Raw genomic sequence first — 17,303 nt, 5'->3', positions numbered from 1 at the left:
CCTAGAGAGGAAAATGAGATAAATGGTTCTCGTAATTAAGTTAGGTTGGGCTTGGTGGGTTAGGTTTCTCCCTAAAGCAACAAAAATCACCCTAAGGTAGAAGAATGTTGAGCGCTGAAATCGTGTGTTGGAATTCAGGTTCATGTTTTGTATGCACCAGTGATTTTTAAATATAAGTTTTGGTAATAATCAAATATCCCAAGTTCTACAATAGAAGGTCCTATAGGAAATTCAGGACCTATCTCCATTTGCAGGGGCACTAAGAGATTTTTCTTTATGATAGTAATGTAGCAGTAGAGAAGGCAGAAAAGATATCAGAACATATCAAGAATGTTTGGAGGGGCGCCTGGGTGGCTCAGTTGTTTGAGTGGCCAACTCTTGGTTTGGGCTCAGAGGCTCAGATGGAGATCTCAGGGTTGTGGGACTGGGCTGAGTGGGGCTCTGCACTCAATGCAAAGTGTGCTCGTCCCTCTCCCTCCCTCTCTGCTCCTTCCTCCACTTAATGCACTTGCATTCTCTCTCTCTCTCCAATAAACAAAAAATAAAAAAAATAATTTAAAGAATGTTTGGAGGTATTTAGGAGGGGCAAGCCCATGGGGCAAGAGACAACCTAGGACAGAAGCACAGAAGGAACAGCGTCCGGGCAAATCCAAGTAGCACTGAAGCAGAGAAAGTGGTTTGAGAGGCTTTTGAAATCTGGGACCACGATTTGAAGTAAAAAGAACTTGGGAAAGGAGAGGTGAAGTCCCAATAATTTAATATTGCTCCTCCAAGATGAAATCCCGGAGGCAGCAAGGCAGCATGGGCACATGCAAACACAAACATAGAACTGCGTCCCCAAAACCTTCCCTATATTCCACGCCCCCCGCCCCCCCCCCCCCCACTGTCTCGTCTGTCTCTCCCTTTTCACCATCACAAGTCCGTCCCGGTTGCGAGTTTTGTCTTCCTGCTCAATCCTGAGCCACTACATTGTGGCTTCCACCACAGCCCTGCACTGAAAGTGACCTCATAAAGTCACCAATGCCCAATGGAGACAGTGAGACTACACACAATGGATTCTGCAAGTTCACACCTTTCTTCACCTCAGTGACCGCCTTGTGCTTTTGAAACATACTTCACTCAGCTTTCATGGCGCCACACTCTTTTGGTTTTCCTACCTCCCATCTTCTTTGCAAACTCTTTTCCTTAGAGTTACATTCTAATTATTGAATCTCTGATGTGGGAAACAAAGGCAGAAGAAAAATTATTAGATTTCCTTATTACCTACAGCCCACTGTCAGGTCCTTGAAACAGGCAGAGAGACATTCCTCTAGGGACTCAGCTGCCTCCATGTTGATACTTTGCTGAGGGCAAAAGGCAATCTTAGCTCGACCCCCAGGGCCCTGTAAATATACTTCAACATATAACAATTCCTTTGGAAACTTCCTTTATCTCTAACCCCACCATCCCAGATACATGTTGGCAATCATCCCCCAAGCATATGACCCACGGCTATACATCTGAAGGGTCTCATGATGGAGTTTTTACTAAACAGTAATAAATGACCTTTCCTAACAATAGCTAGCCCCCTCAGGATCCTGGAAACCTTGTTTCCAAAATACCTGGGAGGCTTACACTATCCCTAACCCCCTCCCAGCTTGAAAGCACATAATGGACCACTCCTCATGACCCCAGTTCAGGGGTCCTGTCCTTGTGCTTTAATAAAATCACCTTTTTGCACCAAAGACATCTCAAGAATTCTTCCTTGGTCATCAGCGTCGAACCCTGACATCTTTCCTACATCAATCTCTGCCTAGGTTTCTTCTTTTCTCAGTTCTTTTCACACCCACTTTGGAAAATTGCATCTACTCTGAAGATTCAGATGCCTCAAACATACTGGTGATACCCAAATACACACTATTTTCTTTTGACCTTCGTAAAGAGCGTACCCATGACTCGAATTCATCTTTTCACTGTCTATTTATTCCCTTTCCATTATTTCCCATTTCATTAAATTGCTTCATCCCCAGCAATTACTCAGACAAAAATACCTAAGGGTACTTGATTCCACCTTAGCCTTAAATCCCTACCTCCTAATGACAATCAATTAATTGCCAAGGCCTATTATTCTACCATCTAAAAGCCTATTGATTCTACCAACTAAAAGGCCACTTTTTTTTTCTATCCCTTTTTCTACTGCCCTTGATCAGGCTATTGTCTCTCTCTCTCTTTTTAATTTATGCAATAGCTTCCTGTCTCCCATACTATAGTATTTTGTATCTGCAATTTACTTATTGTAAAGCCAGAATGATCTTTTAGAAACACAAATCTGACTCAGACAAACCCATCCTTAAAATCCTTCAGTAATTCCTGTTGTCCCCAGGATAAAGTTCCAACTCCTCAAGGTGGCTGGTAAAATTACCCAGGACTTTGCCCTGACTGTGTCTTCTTACCCCATCCTTAGGAATATTTCCCCTCAAACTCAGTCCTTCAAACTTTGATTTCTTTCAGTTCCCTGATTTTTTTTCACATTTTCTCTTCTCTCACCATGTTCACACATGTTGTTTGTCTCTCAGAACTCCTGTTCTTCTGATTACCTTAATAAAGGGTAACTGGAAGAAAGGCAGGTGGGGACAAGGAGCCAACCCCCCCCCCCCTCCGCCAAGAGGAAACCACCCTTAAAAGGATTTTACACCACCCTGGAAGAGCCCTCCACCCTTTCCCACATGATAGATAGATGACAAACCTGATTGGGTGACAGGCTCAGGGAGGCTTAATCAGATTAAACAACCCACCAACAAACCCATAAAAGCCCATAAAAACCCCTAGACTTAGAAACTCTGGTGGCAACCCTCTCAGGTCCCTTCCCTCTTCGGCAGCTTTGTACTATCACTTTGCTATTGCTCAAGAAGCTGCTTTACTGCCCACCACTCTGTCTGGTCTACCTCTTCACTCTTCCAAGAACTGTGGGCACCAGAAGAAAAGAAATCCTGTAACACCTCACCTTTCAGATCTTATAGCAGACATCACTCTCCTCAGGAAAATTTTCCTGCCCATTAGACCAGGTTAGGCTCCCTCAATAGCAGATTTCCAAGAAAACCTGGACCTCTACTGTCACACAAACAAGACTGTATTTGATTTTTCATTATCTGTCTTCCCTACAGGTTATAAGCTCTGTGAAAGCATGGATTTTGTCATGTTCACTCAGTATTATTTTTATTAATTGAATCAAAGATTCTGTCGTAGAGAAAACATTGAAATCAGTACACAAGCTATAAATATGATAGTTATATGTACTACACATAATATACATAAATGCACATATATACTCATTAATCAGGTTAGCACATATCAATGTTATGTGCTAGAGACTCCTGTACAGAGATAATTTCATATACAATTTATACAGCATATACAGGCATTTCTGCCATGCACAAAATGTGTTCTTGGATAATTTTTGTTCTGCAAAATTGCACACCAAAAATAACAGGGCTTATTGGAAAAAACAGAGTTGAGCAGAGATTCAAAACCGGTATAACTTTTTAAGTCAAGCATTAACTAAAATATTCATTGGTATCTGGGAATGTAGCACAAACAGCAGAGATAGGCAGCTCCGTGTGGCTGGAGTTAGCCTCAGGGAGTAACTTTTTTTAAAAACCTTGAAATGCTGGCTTGTGGGCACTGAGATGATGCAGACCAGCTTGAGCTCTGAGCCGTTGGGGCTGCCATTGAGGGGTCATGGGAGGGAGAGAAATGGGCCACGAGCTGAAAGCTGTACAAAGCTGGCAGCGAGCCTCTCTGGGAAAAGAGCCCCTCATGCAGGTACTTGGTTTTACTTAAAGTATAGCTGTGAGTGTAGCAGCTGAGCTGAGGGCTTTTTCCTTAACTGATGAAAGTTCTAATTCTACTCTGGCTATTCTGGCTCCCTTTTTCTAGAAAAACCTGCATGTAAGCTTTCATTATTTCCAAAGTCCTGATCGTGTATAAGGTAATCAGTGTTAGAGAAACACACGTGGGAGCAGAACAGACTGTATGCACACTAGGCAAGTGGTTTTGGATTGTGTTCTCATGACTGTGGATTTCTATAATCAAGTTCATAAGAAAAAACAAATCAAAAGCTAAAAAAGTTAACCCTTTCTTAAGACTGTGAAATAGTATGTACTTAGTAGAGGTAAACATAGAAGTGCTCTGGAAGTAAATGTGTGAGAGAGAGAGAGAGAAGGAGGGAGAGGGAGAGACAGATAAAGTGGGTCTGGGTTCAATAAAGGAGGCAGAATCACTATGGGTTTTGTGGAATATGGACTTTATGATAAGAATAAGACCTTACACAATCAAGAGACTCTGGGGAAGTAAGGGTCTTTTGAAAGGAGGAGTTGTAGAGAATTACAGAAAAGTTAGTCCCCAAGATGCCTGAAGCGCTGATGTGGATGGACATATAGAAACTTGCAAAGGGATCTGGGAAGGCTGGTCTCCCCAGCTGATGGAGCAGGACAGGCGAGGAGAGCTGCTGAAGTCTGGTGCCTCTGCACACAGCAGGGGTCCTGAGGTCCCATCAGCAGAACTGGCTGTTGGGAAGAAGAGCTGTATGTTGAACAGGGAGATGAGGACAAGCTGGAACTTGCCAGCACTTCTGTGCTTGTTTCTTCTCATATCCTACTACAGTGACTTTTGGAGAGGAACAATATTTCAGTGTGTCTTCCAAATCATGCGCAGATTTCTCTTGTGGCAAACTTAACTTGGAAGCATTCAGAAGAAGGGGATTCTTGGAAATACAGTCCCAGCTAAGGCAAGTGGACATAGTAAAATATGCTTTGGTAAGTTAGTCTGCAAAGGGAGGCAAGTGCCAAATTTTGGAGAGCTTTAAGGCCAGAACTCAGGAGTCACATTGTGTTCTCAAGAGAGAGTGCCTTGCCACCATCTTTGCTTTTTAAGATAATTTTGGCAACAGCAGGATGAGCTGGATCAAAGAAGCACTGGGGGTTTTGGAGTCCAGTTATGAATCCCTGAAATGGTTCTGGGTAAGATGTTATGAAGAACTGAACTAGAGCATGACATGGAAAGTAAAGAAAGGCGAAACTATTTTTAAAAAAATTTAAAGGAAGTTTTGTTCAAACCAATTGTTTGGATTCTAAGTGGCACATGGTCCTAAATGATACAGAAATAAGAGGAATTTTTGATGGCACTGCTCCCGTGTGGCTCAAGTATCTCTGGGCCTTTGTTCATTATGGATCTCTCTTCCTAGAACAATTTTCCAGATATTTGCATTCTCATTTCACTCAAGCCTGAGATGAAGTGTTACATCCCCACGGTGTAAGTTAAAATAGTGTCACTGTTCTCTTTCCTTAATTTTGTATTTCTTCATAACATTCATTACCCCCTGGCCTTATATATTTACTTTATTTTCTAAAATTTTATTTTATTTTCTTCCTTCTCTACATGTGAGCAATTCCATGAGGGAAGAGATGTGTCCTGCTTCGTTTATTGCTGTATCTCTGACCCTTCAATAAAGAATGAGTGGCCCATGTGACCTTGGTCATGAGTAGTGCTGGAATTTCAGTAACAGACTTTATAATAAAGTCAGGATGTGCTGTGAGCAGAGGCACTGATCTGTTAATGGAAGCAGAGTTGTATCCTTCCCAAAGGGTTGAGTTTTTGGTATGGGTATGTTATAGATCAACCTAATTGTGAGAGGCACAAGGCTCAGGGAAGTTCTAATTCCAATTGAATGCTTAGAAGGTCTAGAAATTCATCTAGTCCATACCCCAAATTGTTGGAGTGCTAAAGTTCAAACTCACTACTATTGTGGATGGACTTCTAATTCCTTGCCAGGTATTAGATTAGCTGTGGCTGATGGTTTTGATGGAAAATCTTCCACACCCGCAGTTGGGCAGGATTGGAGCATTTGAGAAATGACAAAATAGCATGAGGTGATTTCATGAAAAACTAGAATTATTCAGTAATCATTCTGTACCTTGATTCTGCACATGAGCCAATCAGCACAACCTCTGCAGATATGAGACCATGATTGCATGCTTCTGTGTGTCCTACATAGTTAGGCAACAGGATCTGGCTTGAGGACAGGGATTCAAATTCTACTAATGTACTGAATGGTAGCTTGGAAAGAGTTACTGAGCAGAACAAGGACCTGGGACGCAGTGGAACAAGACACTGGGAGCATCTCATAGAAGCCTCAGAATTTTTGTTTGTGGTTGAACCTGAAAACAACATGAACTAAGTGTTAATCTGTGTTTGCTCCCAGAGTCAGGGGCTTGGAATGGGGTTGGGATCCTCAGAGCAGGAGATTGCCCTGGGCATTGAAAGCCAGATGGACAAAGCAAAAATGTCTTGGCTGGAATGCTAAAAATAGACCTAATCAAATGCTGGCTTCAGTGGGCTCCAGTTAAGAGTCACAAATCAGTGTTGGGCAGTATTGATCAGAATGAAAACTGATTGAGTATGGTTTAGGGTGCCAGGGTGATTGCTGTGAGCAAAACTGGAGTCTTGGCAGAGTGCCTTCGCATGCCGTCAGGTGTGTGGTGTTTCTGAGTGTTTGTATGTATTTGGGTGAAAGTTTAATTGTTTTAAGACCCAAGACAATCCTGTAACTCTTTCATCTACTATGAATTCAGCTATGTTGCAGACCATGTCATTTAGTCTGCTATTTACCTTTCAGAAAATACAGCCAAGTGCTGCAGAAATGGGCCATCTATATTAAGGTACAATTATTTGATTCATCTCAAAGAATTGCATATGCATAAATGTATGAATGTGTGTGTGTGTGCGCGCGTGTATATGTTCGTAAGTGATGTGAGTCTCAGAGTCTAAGTCCAGTCCAGGCTATGGAGAAGGCTTTACTGGTTCTGATATTCTCTGCTTCTCCCCTCATGGTGAGGGTGCTCTATGTCACCAAGATAACTATGAGGTTGCCATGATCAGCTGCATTGGCTTTAGTGGGTCATTTGTAAATGTCAGAACCAGGGCCCCGGGAATTACAATAAGCAAAGTTTCCAGACCAGATAACTCTGCTGGTATGTTCATTAGTCTTTTAGTGAATGGGTAAGTTTTTTATGATCAAGATGTGTATCAGTGCCGCTGTCTTGTTTAATTATAGAGACAAGAAATAGGCAGACACATTGATGCGGCATTCAAGTGAGGGGGAAAAAAGTAGAGGAATTATTACAGACGTCTGGATGGTGTCCTTAATTCCCCCTCCAGCTATTGAATCTCAGCTGTCTGCAATCAAGAACTGAGTCACAAAATGGCTTGCATTGTGTTGCTATTTCAGTTTGACAAGCAGGCTTTCAGCATGGAAATTGTGAACAATTCACCAGGTTTTTAAATTTCTATAAGAAAAACATTTAAATGCTGTTAGAACTTCAGCTATAATGGCACTAAGTATAACTCTACAAAAATATTTTAATAATTGTGTGAATATTCAGTAAAACCTTATTAAATTGAAAAGTAAGGTGCAGACTCCCCTACCACAAGCAGATTTTAAATTAACTGTATTGAGATAAACCAATAATTTTATCAAAGGAAAGTAGGGCAATTATTTTGCATAATATACAATTTGGGGGAAAAAAAAGATACCCGATTAATTAGGCATTTCTGAAAACAGCAGATATTTTGAACCACTTATTTTGCTGAAGAAGTTTTACTGAGTTCTCATTTTCCTAGCTGAGACAAATATTCAAATCTGCAAATGTTTATATTTGCAGTGTGCATGCACGCATATAGTTTTAATTAGGTATTTGTATATTTCTCTCATCTGCATACACAGGTATGCATATGAAGGAAGGATGCAACACCCTTTAGCTGGGTGTGTGGGAATATTTATCCAGGTTGATTACTTTTGACAGATTTTAGAATGTTGCTGCCTCCCCTCTTGCAGGGGTCCCTTTGGAGAAATGTATGAAGGGGACCTCAAGTGCTTGGAGAATATAGGCTCCTTATCATATCATTCAAATACACCATTGTATCTATAAAAGCTTTTGGAAAAAATGCTATGAATGCTTATTTAAAAGGACACCCAGGTGGCATGTTGATTCCTCAGAAAGGTGGTAAGCTCTTTAGGCTGCCTGACCAGAGAAGGCAGGCAGAAAGAGTAATTTAACATCATTCTAATCTGTTCCTAATGGAATTTGCAGTGCTTTTCTTCCTATTTCTTTTCATTGTTTTTCAACCTAATCACTAATAGGAAGCTGAAATGGAGTCTCTTAATTGTTTTCCCCTTTTTACAAATTTCAAACGCACAGTTTGGAAATTGTAGTTCATGTATTAGAGGCTTTTCCTCTTCTTGCTCACCCTGACTAGTGGATTTGTTTTTTTTTTTTTTTTGCAAATTTTGGTTTGCCATCTCTTTCATGTACCCAGGGGCAGTTGGAAATAAATAAAAAGTTGTAAACAAACAGGACTAGTAATTAGGCAATTCATTGACTAGGCTGTTGAACCAGGTAAAGTGGGAAAGAAATTATTCAAGTTCCAAACCTTTCTACTTGCAAATTAGCCAAAATCAATTGCGTTTTAAGTGTTGCATCACCTTGATTGATTTTAAAATGGATAGCACTTCGCTGTTCACATTTATGGTGAGCCGTGAAGGACTTGCAATGGGCATCTTTTCTACTGTGTTCTGCATTAAACTTTTTCAATAGTGCCTACTTTTTAATGTCGAACAAACTTTACTGCGGAGTGCAGTCTGGTTTTTCTGGGAGGTTGAAATACAGTCTTCAGATTGTATTTATTTATTTTTTATACAGCATTCTTCTATTTCCTTAGAATCCCTAGCAGGTTCTAATTAATTCCTTTAAGTCCTTAAGACATATTTTTGAAATTTTAGGGTTAAAAGGGACATCGGTAAGACAAAATGCCATATGGGGAAATGAGTTAAAGCCTAAAATTTATATGGTTCAATGAGAGTCAAAAGGAGGGAGGGGAATATTACTGGTTTTGAAATCAAAAGAGATTTGAACACTGCCGTGGAGAACACCTTCATGACCTTGGACAAGTGTTAGACCCGTCTACCCCATCTTTTTTATCCCCCTCATCATGTATTGTTTTGAAAATTAAATTAGAAAATGTGAACTTGTTTGACAATATTAGGCACAAAAAGAGCAACCAGTAAATTCCATTTTTCTTCCTTAAATGCAAACCAGGGCACATAATGAATTAAGTGAATGATTACTTATATGCTCAATGTCTCCTCCATTTTCCCCTTTCCTCTACTCTTTCTTACTTCTTTGGTACACTCCATTTCACTAGAAAGTATGGAATTATCTCTAAATATATTACCACAGAATTTTTCTTCTGCTATACTGCCAAGCTCATGTATTGAAAATGGAAAGTTAGGGATTATACATTACACTGGTGGTAATAAGTGGTAATTACTATGGTTGCAATGGATGGAAATGTCATGGTGATGTAGGCTAAATAGGAGAACCCACATTTTATGTTTTTGACACATATAAAATACTTAAATACATGTTCATTTATTAGAGTTAGTGATGTTCCTAGAGTTAAAGACATTTGTGGCTACTTTGCAAGAATGTTTCATGAAGCATATACATTTTATACAATGGGACGAAAGTTAGATGGGTCACAGTTTGAGCATGCAATATCATTTCTAATGATTAATCATTTATAAATATTGCTAATCCAGTTTATTTTAAAAGACACTCTCTTGGCTGAGCTAGAATTTTAATTTGTAAAAATTGGCTGGAAACAAACATTGGTAATTAGTTTCTAGTTTGCATAAGCCTTGCTTCGCAAATATTTGCTCTTCTAAAGAGTTAGCAACGGGTGTTTGCATATGTACAAGGATTTGTGGGCAGTAACAGTGAAACTCATTATGACTTTGGTAGCTGCCATCATGTATTTTACATGGGCTTCATATTTGATAAGACCCACCTGCTTCTACTCATTTCCTAGTAATCCAAATTTGACATTTTGGGGAGCGAGTTAATTTTCTCTAAGAAGCTATGTTCTCACCTGCTCATCCACATTTCCAAGGAAACTCTTTTTTTTGTTGTTGTTGCCAGTGCCATTGTAGCTTGTAAAAAAAGAGAGTTCAAGCTACATTTGAAATCTGGAATAAAGACTTTTTTCCCCCTTCACATCCAATTTGATTTGTTTGTTAATAAAAATCACAGTAATTAAAATTGATTTTGTTTTAAAGGCAGGGGTAGAACATTCTTTTTTTTTTTTTAATTTTATTTTATTATGTTATGTTAGTCACCATACATTACATCATTAGTTTTTGATGTAGTGTTCCGTGATTCATTGTTTGCGTATAACACCCAGTGCTCCATGCAGTACGTGCCCTCTTTAATACCCGTCACTGGGCTAACCCATCCCCCCCCACAAAGCCCTCAGTTTGTTTCTCAGAGTCCATAGTCTCTCATGGTTCATCTCCCCCTCCGATCCCCCCTTCATTTTTCCCTTCCTACTATCCTTCTTCTTTTTTTTTTTTTTTAACAAAAAATGTATTATTTGTTTCAGAGGTACAGGTCTGTGATTCATCAGTCTTACACAATTCACAGCACTCACCATAGCACATGCCCTTCCCAGTGTCTATCACCCAGCCACCCCATCCCTCCCAACCCCCCCACTCCAGCAACCCTCAGTTTGTTTCCTGAGATTAAGAATTCCTCATATCAGTGAGATCATATGATACATGTCTTTCTCTGATTGACTTATTTTACCCTGCAGTTCCATCCACGTCGTTGCAAATGGCAAGATTTCATTCCTTTTGATGGCTGCATAATATTCCATTGTATATATACACCACATCTTCTTTATCCATTCATCTGTTGATGGACATCTTGTCTCTTCCCATAGTTTGGTTATTGTGGACATTGCTGCTATAAACATCGGGGTGCACATACCCCTTCAGATCCCTACATTTGTATCTTTGGGGTAAATACCCAGTAGTGCAATTGCTGGGTCATAGGGTAGCACTATTTTCAACTTTTTGAGGAACCTCCATACTGTTTTCCAGAGTGGCTGCACCAGCTTGCATTCCCAAGGTGTAGAACATTCTTTCTGAAGTCCAGGGATGAGGCCTCAACCAACCTTTAAAAATAAGCACTTCTGCAAATGATATATCAGATAAAGGGCTAGTATCCAAAATCTATAAAGAACTTATCAAACTGAACACCCAAAGAACAAATAAGCACTTCTGGTGTTTCTGACTAACTCAGGGGATCTCACTCTGACTCAAACAGATACAGAGCAAGATTCTCCAGAATGAGGAACATTTGCCGTAGAAGGCTTGAACCAGGAGAAAAGATTAGAACTTATATTGCTATATAGTTTTATATATAGTTGTATATATATTTATAATTATATAAATAACTTTATATATAGATCTATAGATCTATCTATATCTATAATTCTATGCATCAGACCTTGAGAGTACTTTCTGGTATCCTCCGATAGCCTTCGTTAGGCATTTTCTAACCCTCCCCTTCCCCCTTCTTCAAAAGAGGGCAAGTGTGAAAATAGTGCAAAAGCCAAAGTGTGGTGCGGTGAGATAGTTTTAGCCAGTAGAATTTGCATCTGAACATCCTATGCACATGGGCTCTTTTCTATTGAGCTTAGTTGTGTTTTATCAAATTCTTTGAGATTATATTTTTGCCTCATTGGCATCTAGTTGTCCTGGAAATCAGGGTTCACAATGTCAGAAAAGCATGATGGGAAGAAAAGTACTTATGTTTTTGTTCGTTGATGTTTCTTTGTCCTATTTTAGCTAGCTTTGCTATATTAACTCAATTGGAGCTTCTACTATATAAGGACATATTGCTTTCTCAGCCTGGAATGTCCATACTTGGTGTAGCTAAAATAGGTTTCCATGAACCCACAAGAATGGGTGCATGTCACCTTTATGCAGCCACAGAATACTCTAAACTTACTTACATAATATGTAATTTTTCCTTTTAATCGTTTGGTTTTAAATTTTCTTTTTTAGTTTTATATTTAGTATTTGGATTTTTGATACATTTGGAATTTTTTGACAGTTGCATTGAGGTATAATAGATATATAATAAAATGCATACATTTGAAAAGAGTAATTTGAGAAGTTTGACATATGTCTATATCCATGAGTCCATTACCTCAATGAAGATAATGAACATATCTACCACTTTCAAATGGCCCTTCTATCCCTTTGTAACCCCTCTATCCTGCACCTTCCCTCCACCCCAGGCAACCAATGGTCTGCTTTCTGTCACTTTAATTTTATAGAATTTTTTAGTAATGAGATCATAAAATATGTATTAGTTTTCTGGCTTTTTTCACTCAGTGTCTTTATCTTGAGATTTATCAGTATTGTTATGTGAATCAGTAGTTTATTTCTTTATATTTTATTATATGAAATATCACAGCTTGTGTAGCCATTCACATGATGGTTGTTTATAAATATTGGCTACTAAAAATAAAGCAGCTAATAAACATTCACGTATGGATTTGAAAAATTATTTTATTGTGGTAAGAATGATTAACATCTACTCTTCTAACAAATTTTTAAGTGTACAATACAGTATTGTTAACTATAGTGACAATATTGTACAGCTGCTCTCTAGAACTTATACCTGTTGCTTAATTGAGACTTTATGATGTATGTTTTTTATTTAATTTGGATGGGTACCTAAGATTTGAGTAACTGGATCATAAGGTAGTATGTATTTAACTTTAAAAAAATAAAGTTGTCAGTTGTTTTTGAAAGTTCATTTTTCTGGGGAGTGGGGAGGGGAAGAGGTCTGTTTCCCCTGGGGGGGTTGTAGTTGCCCCCCATCTCTCCCTGCCTCTTGCCCCTCAATAAAATGATCTTAGACCACACACACACACACACACACACACACACGCACACACAAAGAAAATGGTCTTACCATTTTTTTATTCCCACCATCAGTGTATGAGAATTTCAGTTGTTCCACATTTTCATCTACTCTAATTATGGTCAGTCTTTTAGTCCTTAGATATTTGAATAGGTGTGTGGAGATATCTCATTGAAATTTTAATTTGCATTAAAGCCTAATGACTAGACATGTTGAGTTGCTTTTAAATCTGCTTATTATCAGTCTTACATCTTCTTTGATAAAATATTTTTTAAATATTTTGCCCAATTTTTGTTTTATTTTGTTTGTTTTGTTATTGTTAACTTTTGAGAGTCCTTTATATGTTATATGTTCTGGATATGCATCCTTTATTGGGTATATGATTTGTGAATATTTTTAAGCAGGCTTAGGCTGCAACTTGTATTTTATTCTAACAGTATTTTTTGAAGAACAGAAGTACTTAATTTTGTTGAAGTGCAATTAATCATTTTTTAACGGATGGTAATTTGAGTGTTATGTTTAAAACTCTTTGCCTAAGTAAAGATCACAGAAATTTCCTTCTAAATTTTCTTCTGGAAAGTTTTGGTTATACATTTAAATCTGTGATCCATTTTGAGTTAGTTTTTGATATCTATCAATTTTCTTTTTTTTTTCTCAGACAGATATTCAATTATTCCAACACTACTTATTTAAAAGATCATCCTTTTTCCACTGAATTTTCTTTGTCCCTTTGTCAGAAATCAATTGACCCTACATGTGTGAGGTTATTTCTGAATTCTCTATTTTGATCTGTAAGCTCCTGAGAACAGAAGATATATCTTTTTATTATTGTATACTCATTACTTGGCATAATGCTTGGTACATAAATAAGATTTGTTCATTGTTGAATAAAGTTAGTAATGATGTGATCACATGAATGTACATAACTACAAAAAGAAACCAACTTTCTCATAGCGTGATCTTGTTCCTGTCTACCTCTCTGACTTAATAGTTTTCAAATTTGCTCTCAGGAATCATTGAGATAGCAATGCCTCAGGGGCCGTGTGGATTTGGGTCGAGAGGCAAGGACAGAAATATGGACAAGTTTCTAATCCTATTTGTTCCATCTTATTTATATATTGCATTTCTATGTATGATTTAATTCAAGGAGCAATTACAATGACTTATACAAAAAGTATGAAAAATAACTGCTTTAATATTACTGCCTTTCCCAGGGTTACTTATATTTAACAGATTGCATTAGAGACCTTTCAAGGACTTAAAATACAGAAAACCTAATTGTGAAGTGGCTCAGTGTTTTACTGGTGATTTGGAAGGCTTGGGGGACAAAAAGGCTCACTGGTGTCCTTTGAATTACACCACATAGGTAAATGCTTTCACTAGTAATGAAAACTCAAGTGTAGTCTTAAGAAGAGGAATAATGCATGGATTTTCTGTGACTGAATATCATTCTGATGAAAAGACAAAACTTCAACTTTGCTGATTCCCTCTTTTAAAATAATGATAAATGCCTGAAGAATTTGACATTCAGTGTTCAATATGAGATTGCAGTGCCTAAGATAAACAAAGAATTCAAAAAGAAATGAAAAACCCATTATTAAATAGCTCTAACATTTCTTGTGTAAAAAGCTGGAAAATAGGAAAGAAAAAGCCATTTCTGGGGAGACAGTTTACATACAAGAAGAAAGATTATTCAAATTGTGTGATAAACAAGAACTGATACAAAATCACGGCTGTCTTCTTGGCCATGCAAGTTGTGCCTGATGTCAGACATTGGCTAGGATCCTGGGGTCAGTTTATTTGTTTTGTTTAGTTTCAACTACTTATTTTGTATATTCTGCAGTAAAATGTATTAGAAAGAAAATATTATACCTCCGTTACTTCTATTTGATAATGAAAGATTTGCTAAAATAAAAGAATCCTTGAATGTCAGTAACTTATTTCAAAATTTCCTCAGAAAGACACTCAACTTGTGATGTTTGTTTTTTCCTGCTCAACATCAATGACCTACATAGGCCACTGGCCTGGGCTTAAGGAAAAAAAAAAAACGTTTTATCACAAAAGCCAATGATAGCTTTTGACATCTGTGCTAGATCCAGTTCCTACCCGCTGTGCTTAATTTCAGAATTCAGTTCTATCATTAAAATAAAAACCTTGTTGGCTCTTCCATCGATGTGCCGCATTACATCAGTTTTCTCCAAGCATCATGTACAATTTCTAGGTTCCAGTGCCCCCTGGACTTATTTGGAATTTCAGATCTTGCTACCCTGCTGTATGAATCGATCTTGTACATTGTGGGATGACATGTGACCCATGGAAATACATTGTTTCTTGATTCTTTTCCCCAACTCAAGTCCTGAAATGACCTATTTTTCCACATCTTTGCTGGACTTATTTGTGATTCCTCTTTCATCCCATAAAGATTATCCTTCCACTGGAAAGAACTGGACAAAGTGGGTCTGGGCTGAGTATACATTTTCATTGTCATCCTCCATCCTGTGCTGTGTCTTGAATTTCAGTTTTAAACAACAACTGAGAATATTAACTCAGAGCCATTATTTAGCAGCTGAATAACTAAAAGACTCTGTCAGAACCTTAGGAGTCTGTGGCTGGTAGGTTTACTAATGCTAGGGTTTTGATATTAATGAGAGGCACAGGACAGATACCTTTGATTTTGGAGAAGAGAAACTGATAGATTTTGGGTTCTGTACAGAAGAGATGTACATTTCCTTTAGAGAGACAGAAGCAATATTCCCTTTTGTTGAGTCTGCTTTATAGTTATTCCTAACAAGTGTACGTCTGAGTACCTGTTTACTAGTTAATAGTTATGAAGAAAGCAGGTGCTACATATTCTTTTCCATCTCTCATTCCCTCTTGGACAATGGTAGCTCCATCCATTCTGGTCCCTAGAGCAAGAAACATGGGTGTTGTCTGTTCTGCATTCACCAGGTGATTAAACTCTGTTCCTTTTTACTTTGATAAATCTATCTTCTATCTATTTTGTCTTTTTCTATTTCTGTAGCTACAGCTTCCTTTCAGAGAATTATCTGAATGTCTGCCGCAGACTTCCTGATTTATGTCATTTCTCTCTCCCTCTACAGTGCCCCTAGAGAGATACCTGTAAAAGGCAAATACCATGCCACTTCCCTGTTTAAAAGTCTTTGAGGCTCCCTATCACATAGTACATTGCTTGGGAATGGGAAAAGATAGGTGGAAAGTGTGCAGAGCTTGCCATGTGACTCAGACACATGCCTCCCTTCCCAGATTGAGAATCAATGATTTACAAGATAGTAATAGCTAACAATTATGTAATACGGTATTTTAAATGCTTTATATGTATTTACCCATTTAATGTTCACAAAATATCTTTTAGTTACAGGTACTGTTTTTAGGTCCATTTTATAGATGAGGGAAGGAAGTTATAGCAAAGATAAGTAATTTTGTCCAAAAATGACACAACTCATTAGTGGCAGAAGAAAGAGGCAGAGTGGAGATACTCTAGATCCCAAGGCTGTGTTGCTAAGCTGCACACTATGTTTGTTCCCTCAGTGGAGCTCAGGTTTCCTGCTTCTATTTATGTGAATATTAGTGATTTGCATGGAATGTCTTCTCTGTGTGTGTGTGTGTGTGTGTGTGTGTTTAAACCAGTCATCTTTTATTGGATGTTAATTCTGATTAGGATGTGAAAGGATTCAGGGGTGCTACGCAAAGGTTATGGTCAGGAATGTCGAATGTGCCTCCACACTGGGCCCTCTTCAGTTGTACTTGTGTAGCCGCTCGTGCTTGAGTTCCTTGTAACAACGACAGTAGTTGAAAAGCACATAAGCTGCCAGCACCATAGAAATCCCAGCGACGCCCCCTTTCTTCACATTGACATACTTGTTGTAGTACCGGTAGTAACCTCTTTGAAACGCTCCAGCAATGCTCTTAGGGGTGAAATCCCACATCAGTATCCAGCTGGGCAGCTCTCCTAGTTGCACATCCATGAGCTGCTTCTCCTTCACGCATATGACTGACGCCATCTTGTCCTTGGTGTCCGCTCTCTCTTCTATGTTTTTAATCTCTAGCCTTCCAGCCTTTAAAAACTCCTCTAGTGTCTTTGAAATTCTTTCAGGCAGGGCTAATTTAGTTGTGAGATAAGCATAAAGATTTTTCATCCTAGAATGATTTACTAAAGCAGGTAGTGAAAATCCTGGTAAAACAACATTAAAATAAGATACTTTCTCACTTACCTAGGTGCCTTAGATGTGAACCTAATTGAGGGGATCATAAAAGAACATGACAATGTGAAACAGGAGTTGGCAAAAGATAGAAAAATTGTATAATACATTTTCTAGGGAGGCATGTTGACTCAGATTTCTCTCTCTAGTAAAAGATGATTGAATTAGTCAGAGATGGAAATTAAAATCTTCCTAAAAAAAAATTAAAAACAAACTTCCTAAACTCATTGACTGAAATTCTCTAAGAGGTAAATTACTGATAATGAAGGAAGTA

At 38.3% G+C, this 17,303-nt stretch overlaps 1 protein-coding gene across 2 annotated transcripts; it reads right to left on the bottom strand.

Moving 5' to 3' along the window:
• Positions 1 to 16,534: 16,534 nt before the first annotated feature.
• On the bottom strand, positions 16,535 to 16,831 carry LOC118528429 (ATP synthase F(0) complex subunit f, mitochondrial-like). 2 transcript variants are annotated; one of them, XM_078060043.1, is made up of 2 exons: positions 16,711 to 16,831; positions 16,546 to 16,593 (listed from the first exon to the last, which is right to left on the bottom strand). In XM_078060043.1, the coding sequence occupies exons 1-2, from the start codon at positions 16,829 to 16,831 to the stop codon at positions 16,565 to 16,567; spliced, it is 150 nt and encodes a 49-aa protein (XP_077916169.1). In that variant the 3' UTR covers positions 16,546 to 16,564. The 2 variants fall into 2 exon arrangements, with proteins under 2 accessions (XP_035936727.1, XP_077916169.1); XM_036080834.2 differs by having other exon boundaries at positions 16,535 to 16,831.
• Positions 16,832 to 17,303: the final 472 nt, after the last annotated feature.

Source organism: Halichoerus grypus, chromosome 1, assembly GCF_964656455.1.
Source record: "Halichoerus grypus chromosome 1, mHalGry1.hap1.1, whole genome shotgun sequence".
Classification (NCBI taxonomy): Eukaryota; Metazoa; Chordata; class Mammalia; order Carnivora; family Phocidae; genus Halichoerus; species Halichoerus grypus.
The sequence above is the reverse complement of the archived record's forward strand: the minus strand, read 5'-3'. Positions and strand labels throughout refer to the sequence as shown.

What these genes read in the sequence shown, in the direction of transcription:
- LOC118528429 (XM_036080834.2), bottom strand. Translation starts at nt 16,831, where the DNA reads ATGGCGTCAGTCATATGCGTGAAGGAGAAGCAGCTCATGGATGTGCAA.